Source organism: Otolemur garnettii, unplaced genomic scaffold (assembly GCF_000181295.1).
Source record: "Otolemur garnettii isolate 467f Iridium unplaced genomic scaffold, OtoGar3 scaffold00029, whole genome shotgun sequence".
In the NCBI taxonomy this organism is placed as follows: domain Eukaryota; kingdom Metazoa; phylum Chordata; class Mammalia; order Primates; family Galagidae; genus Otolemur; species Otolemur garnettii.
This window is the reverse complement of record NW_003852424.1, coordinates 17295421-17303029: the sequence shown is the minus strand read 5'-3', so window position 1 is coordinate 17303029 and position 7609 is coordinate 17295421. Positions and strand designations below refer to the sequence as shown.

General features: G+C 46.7%; 1 protein-coding gene across 2 annotated transcripts in view; it reads left to right on the top strand.

Moving 5' to 3' along the window:
- Positions 1-5048: 5048 nt before the first annotated feature.
- Positions 5049-7609, top strand: part of MYDGF (myeloid derived growth factor) — a 13310-nt gene continuing 10749 nt past the window's right edge. Inside the window, exons 1-2 of one of the 2 annotated variants that reach the window (XM_003788763.3) lie at positions 5049-5321; positions 6268-6318. In XM_003788763.3, coding sequence (XP_003788811.1) covers positions 5148-5321; positions 6268-6318 — 225 coding nt within the window. In that variant the 5' untranslated portion in view covers positions 5049-5147. The remainder of the gene's footprint in view (positions 5322-6267; positions 6319-7609) is intronic. The other variant, XM_023512559.1, reaches the window with a different exon arrangement.

The following is a 7609-nucleotide window of genomic DNA, read 5'->3' as shown; positions in this document are numbered from 1 at the left end:
TGCCACCTTAGGTGTATGTGGCTGGCGCCTTAGCCTGGTAAATGTTTTTTGTTTTTGAGACAGAGCCACCCTGGGTAGTGTGCTTTGGTGTCATGGCTCACAGCAACCTCAGACTCTTGGCTCAAGCAATTCTCTTGCCTCAGCCTCCCAAGTAGCTGGGACTGCAGATGCCCACCACAATGCCCAGCTATTTTTAGAGACAAGGTCTTGCTCTGACTCAGGCTGGTTTCGAGCCTGTGAGCTCAGGCAATCCACCTGCCTTGGCTTCCCAAGTGCTAGAATTACAGGTATGAGCCATCACACCCAGCCTCTGATGGTAAATGTAGGTTTTTTGGGCCAACCTGTGTGTCATCCATTCAACTTTTCCATTGTAGCACGAAGACAGTCTTAGGTAAAATGTAAATGAATGAGTGTACCAATAAAACTTTATTTACAAAACCAAGCAGCTGGCTTGTTTTAGCCCACAGGCTATATATATAACTGGCCGACCCCTGGTATAAGGATTTTGCAACAAATAGATTTATATATAATAAGATATGACTTGACATACATATATGTCTTTATAAGTTAAATTTCTAGAATTAGTAAATGGCATATTCACTTTTAATTTTGAAGAATATTACCAAATTGCCTTACATAGAGAGATTGCCTCAAAGTACACTCCTACCAAGAGAGATGTGTGCCTGTTTTCTTGATTCCTTCACCAGTACTATGTGTTATCAAATAGTTTTTTCTTTGCCCATCTTACAGGTGAAAAGTAGCGTCTCACTGCAATTTTAACTCATTTTTCTTACATGGGAGATCTTCTCACATTTTAAGTCATCTGTTTTCTTGTAATCATTTGTTCATGTCTTTTGCCTACCTTTCTTTTGACTTGGTCTCATTGATTTGAGGTTGCTCTTTTAGATGAAGGATATCAGTCATTTGTCATACACATAACAAATTGAAATGTGTTTCCAGTCTCAATGTATTTTACTGGTAGGAAGCTCAGCTATTGAACATTTAAAATCATTCAGAAGTAAGAAAATGTTCCCTTAATCCACTGTAAAATTAAATGCAGCAGGGGACCAGCCATAAGCCACAGAATCTGGCTCTGGCTAAAGAAGACAAAGAGCACAGAGAGACACAGAACTGGTGCGAAGGGGGTTTAGTGGGGTTGCCCCAGGAGGCTTGGTAGCTGGAAACCTGCAACTTTACCAGAACCTTCTGTCCTGCCCCACTTAGTCAATATTCAAATTATCATGAGACAGTAGTCATTGCTCATATTCCTGTCCCTGACACTTTGGCCAGCAGGAAGGGAAGAGGGATGTTAGGCAGTTACAGAAGGATGGATGTTCTCTAGCAGAGGGCCTCAGGTTTGGGAGGTGGACAGGTTGAGAGGCATTTCTTCCCAGTTAGTAGATGGTCCTCTTGACATTTCTACTGCTGCAAGGGATTCAAGCAGTGAAAGGGCCCTCTGCCTGTTCACAGGTATGATTCCTGTCCTTTTTTTTTTGAGACAAGAGTCTCATTATGTTGCCTTTGGTAGAGTCCTGTGACATCACAGCTCACAGCAACCTCAAACTCTTGGGCTTAAGCAATTCTCTTGCCTCAGTCTCCCAAGTAGCTGGGACTACAGGTGCCCGCCACACCTGGCTATTTTCTTGTTGCAGTTGTCATTGTTTAGTTGGCCCTGGCTAGGCTCAAACCCTCCATGTTCGGTGAAGGTGGCTGGCGCTGTAACCACTGTGCTACGGGCCTGATTCCTTTCCTATTGGAAGTACTCAGTCTTTTCTCTAACTGGCAAGAGTCCATCTGTGTCATTATCAGTTGCAGATATTTTCCTGGCTTGTTATTTGACTTTCAAACTGGTTTATGTTATACTATTATTATTATTTTTTTTTTGGCTAGGGCCAGGGCTGCCACCTCCTGCATATGGGACTGGCGCCCTACCCTTTTGAGCCACAGGCGCCGCCCATGTTATTTATTTATTTATTTTATTGTTGGGGATTCCTTGAGGGTACACAGAACCAGATTACACTGATTGCCTTTGTTAGATGAACCATGCACTAGGACCTTAATTGTCGTCATGTCAGAATTGAGTACATAGGATTCCCCTATTCAGGACCTTACTTGGATTTTACCAGTTTTTCCATGCATTCATTTATGTGAATGTGTGTTTCTATCTCATATTATCAGCTGCATAGATTTCTGTAACCACCACCACAATGGAGATAAAAAAATGGTTCTTCACCACAAAGGAATTCCATTACTCTATTCCTTAATACTTACATCCACCCCCATTTATGGTATCTTAACCATGGAAAAGTCTGTGATACTCATACGATCACATCTCTTCCTTTAGGTCTTCTAGACGTCATGTCATGATTGGAAAGCAGGATCTTTGAAATGACGGTTTGTTTTCTTTCAATCCCTTCAGTGTACTATTTTTGTTTTTATTTTTTCTAAGCAAAAAGGAAAAACAAAAGCAGCCTGGGGCTCAAAGTCTTTCTGGAAGGAAAACACACCGACATAATAAACCTTCCTGTGTTCGGTAGGAGAATATAACAGCTCACAGTTGAAATACCTTATTAGCAGCAGAGCCTGGTCATGGATTGCATACTTCACAGTAACAGGCTAAAGATTGAACACAGTGGTGGGGAAATGGGGACTCCATCTGTGGAACCATGCTGTGTCCAACACCAGAAGAACAGGATGGCACTGTGGTTACCCACCTTATGAAAGCAATTTCTAATCCAGGGAAGCCATCTACAAGGAGAAAGAAATTTCTACAAGGAGGAAGAAATTTCTTAGCATAAGCAGGTATCCCAATTTCAAACAGACTGCTATCTCATGTAGAAAGGCACCCAGCCTGGACTTCTTGCCTGCAGAGGAGTCAGCCTCCTCCAGCTTCCTCCTCACTTCCCTGAGTAAGACTCCTTTACCCTCCACAGCTGGGGGATACAGTGATTTGCTTCCTCAAAGGATGCAAATCCCCGGTTTAGGGATTACCTACAACATATTCTCTGTGAATTCTGTTTTTTTCTAGTCAAGAAAAGGTAGGAATACCAGCTCAATTCTTGACCCTCTACACATGGCTATTGGTGTTTTCTTGAAATTTTAAACAATTTGTGATAAAAACAATGACTTATGTAGTTTTTAGTTGAGTGAGAGCAACAGCTGGTATTTAGAATTCTCACCTCATCTCTTCTATGGTGGGAACTTTATTTATTTATTTATTTATTTTTGAGACAGAGCCTCAAGCTGTCCCCCTGGGTAGAGTGCCATGGCATTACAGCTCACAGCAACCTCCAACTCCTGGGCTCAAGCGAGTCTCCTGCCTCCGCCTCCCAAGTAGCTGGGACCACAGGCGCCCGCCACAACGCCTGGCTATTTTTTGGTTGCAGCCGTCATTGTTTGGCGGGTCCGGGCTGGGGATTCGAACCCGCCACCTTAGGTGTACATGGCTGGCGCCTTAGCCGGTTGAGCTATAGGCGCCGAGCCTATGGTGGGAACTTTAATTGCATTCCCTCATTTAACCCTCCTGACAACCCCTTGAGGTAGTAATGGTTTTCTTTTATTTTATTATTTCTGTTTATTTTATTTATTTATTTATTTTGAGACAGAGCTTCAAGCTGTCGCCCTGGGTAGAGTGCTGTGGCATCACAGTTCACAGCAACCTCCAAGTCCTGGGCCCAGGTGATTCTCCTGCCTCCGCTCCCAAGTAGCTGGGACTACAGGCACCTGCCAAAACGACCAGCTATTTTTTGGTTGCAGCCATCATTGTTGTTTGGCAGGCTCAGGCTGGATTCAAACCTGCCAGCTCAGGTGTATGCAGCTGGTGCCTTAGCCTCTTGAGCCACAACTCAATGGAGCCAACTGTTTGGGTTTTTTTTTAATTTTTTGAGACAGTTTCACTATTTTGCCCTCAGTAAAGTCATGTGATGTCACAGCTCACAGCAACCTCAAACTCTTGGACTTAAGCAATTCTCTTGCCTCAGTCTCCCAAGTAGCTGGGGCTACAGGCGCCCACCACAATGCCCAGCTATTGTCATTGTTGTTTAGCAGGCCCCGGCTGGGTTTGAACCCACCAGCCCCAGTGCATGTGGCAGGCTCCCTAACCACTGAGCTACCGGCACTGAGCCGTCCTCAGTCTGTCTTAAGTGATACCCTGAGAAATCCTGCTGGTTGTTCTGTAGAATGTCCCTCAATTTGGGTCTGTCTTATTGACTAGATCATGATTAGACTGAAGTGTATCCCAGGCAGGAATCCCACCGAGGTACTGTGCCCTCTCACTGCATCCTATCAGTGGGTCCATAATGTTACTTTCTCATTTATAGTAACATTAACTTTGCTCACTGGGCTAACATGTTGTGTTCACTATAAAAGTCACACTACTTTTCTCTTCGTAATTAATAAGAATCTTGGGGAGGCTTGGGCGGAGGCTCACACCTCACATCCCAGCACTTTGGAAGGCTGAGGCAGGAGGATCACTTGAGGCCAAGATTTTTTTTTTATTTTTTTATTTTTTTTGCGGTTTTGGCCGGGGTCCGGCCTGAACCCGCCATCCCCGGTATATAGGGCTGGCGCCCTACTCCTTGAGCCACAGGCGCTGCCCCAAGGCCAAGATTTCAAGGCCAACCTGGTACCCTGTCTCTACAAAGAAAAAAAAAAATTTTGTTTTTAATTAGTTCCAGCATGGGCCGTTTCCGAAGGAAAAAATGTGTTTATTCTAGGGGGAGATACATTGAGGCCATGCAAATGTCCTGTTTCTCATTCTCTTTCCTCCACTAATTTTGAACTTGAACGCGTAGATCTCAGGCTACAGAGATTGTGAAATGTTTGCCTAACGCTTACCTTTGATTTTCCTCCCTCGCTCTACATTTACTAACTGCAAGAGCTGCAGAGTTGACCACACAACTGATAAGTGAGGGACTAGGGGACCCTAAGCCCCGGGATCGACCTCCAGTACCATCTGAGGTCGATGGTACCGAGGCGGTGAGGCCCTTCCAAGCCCCGCCCTAATATGGCCGCCCAGGCAGGCAAAAGGAGCGGGGCGCACCGGGTCACGTCACCCCGCCGACGCCTACGTGGCCTTCGTCGCAAGCCCCACGTGTCCCTTGCCGCACCCCGTCCGCCCGCCCCTGCCCGGAGGACCCTATTCCAAGATGGCGGCGCCCACCGGACAGAGGGACGGCAGCAGCGCTAGCCTGTGGGCAGTGATGCTCCTGGGGGCCGTGGTGCTGAAGCCGGTGGAAGCGGTGTCCGAGCCCACGACAGTGGCGTTTGACGTGCGGCCTGGCGGCGTTGTACACTCCTTCTCTCAGAACGTGGGCCCGGCGGTACGTGCCACCGCCGCCCCTGGCATCTGAAGCGATGTATGGTGCCGGCGGGGTCCAAGAGTGCTGAAGAAGGGGCGGTGAAGCCTGAGGATGGGGTGCGGGACTGCGAGGGTGAGGTTATCGCTGCAGTAATAGCAGGCGAGGCATCCTGTGGGCAGGCGACTTCAAGGGGGTGTGGTTACCAGCCTCAGTCCCTGTCTCACCTGTCACCTACCCAGAGTGCCCAGGCAGCCCTAGAGGTGGAGAAAGGGCAGTGATGACAGCGACTGGAGGGTGAGGAGTGTTTCCCCTTCCTGCACTTTCCAGAGGTCAGTCGCTGCAGCTCTGACTAGGGAAGAAGTGTTCTTTCCTTCTGTTGCACAAGGTCCCACCTCACGGAAGGCGTGAGGCCAGGCGCCCTTTATCTGAAGGCAGCAGGCTGGGTCTAGCCCAACTCTATCCCCAGCTTTGCGGCAAAGTCCCTTTTCTCTCAGCCTCCTTTCACCATCTTTGACAGCGGTACTGTTTGTTGAATACTTCCTTATGGTCAGATAGGTTGCTAAGTTCTTTATATGTGAGACTCATTTAACAGATGAGGAAATAGGGACTTGAAAAGGCTTTCACTTGTCCAGGGTGTTACTATTTCCAAAGCTTTTGCTCCTAGAGGGATGGGTGTTGAAGGGGGTGTGACTTCCCCCTTCCTGTTTTTTTGTACCCCAGAAGCCATGTGGATTGTCTGTCCTGACCCAGGAGCTCCACAGTAGGGAGGCAGGCAAGGGACTTAGAGGTCTGCAGCCATTGGGAGGCCTTGCAAGGCAGGCTTGCAGGGACACTAGCCAGAATCCTCTGGCTCTGCCCCCTTCCTTCTTAGTATGAGGGGATTGCCTTGATTCAGGATGCCCTGAGACCCTGTACTTTTAGCACTAAGAAGTATCTTCTACCAAGCTTTTTTTCTTCCATTCTTTAGGACAAGTATACTTGTAAGTTCACTTACGCTTCTCAAGGAGGGACCAATGAGGTAAGTTGTTCAGAATTCCACATAGCTTACTATGATAGTATCGATTGTCATACCAAAACATTCTGCAGGGGACGGTGAAGTTAGGTCATATGTGCATCACCTTATACACATTCAACTATTCTTGCTTAACCAATAAAAGGGAAAGTGCTCACACTGAATAGTGATCACAGATTCCTCTGTCATTATTCCACAGAGGGAGCAAATGTCTAGACAAAAAGAAGGATGTGAGTTGTAACTACTATTCCCATGAGCCTCTATTAGGAACGTTGTATTTGTTTTCTATGCTGCTTAGCTAATTAGCACAGACTCAATAGCTGAAAACAGCACCTATTTGTTGTCTCACAGTTCAGGTCAGCAGTGCTTCATAAAGCCAAGATCAAAGTGTGCTGGACCAGGCTCTTAAGGCTCTGGGGAAGAATCCTTTTTAAGCTCTTTCAGGTTGTTGGCAGAATTCACTTCTTTGCAGTTGGAAGATGGAGTGCCCTGCTGGCTGTTTTCTACAGCTGGTGGCAGAAAAGCAACAAAGAGAATTTGAAGTTGAGAACATGCACTGTTGGCTGACTTTGAGGGGACCACATGGCCAGGAGTACAGCTGTCTTCTGGGAGCTGACAACAGCCCCTGGCTGGCAGTACAGAATTGAATGCTTCAGCCTTACAACTTGGAGGAACTGAATTCTGCCACAACCACATGAGGTTGGAAGAAGATCCCAAGCTCCAGATGAGAACCTAGCTTAAACCTGGATTCTAGCCTGTCAGACTGTGAGTGAAGGACTGAGCCACACCTTGCTAAATGTACAGAACTGTGAGCTCGTATATGGGTATTAGTTTTAAGCTACTATATAGGTGGTAATTTGTTACACTGTGTGGTGGGCTGAATGGTGGTCCCCCAAAAGATATGTTCACATCCTAATCCCCCAGAACCTGTGTGTGAGACCTTATTTAGAAGAAGCATCATTGAAGATATAATTAAGTTAAGGATCTTGAGATGAAAACATCATCCTGGATTATCTAGGTGGACCCTCAATCCAGTGACAAGTGTTTGTATAAGAAACATACAGCGGGCTCAACGCCTGTAGCATAGTGGTTATGGCACCAGCCACATACACCAAGGCTGGCGGGTTTGAAACTGGCCCAAGCCAGCTAAACAATGACAACTGCAACAAAAAATAGCTGGGTGTTGTGGTGGGCACCTGTAGTTACAGCTACTTGGGAGGCTGAGGCAGGAGATTTGCTTAAGCCCAAGAGTTTAAGGTTGCTGTGAGCTGTGACGTCACAGCACTCTACCAAGGGT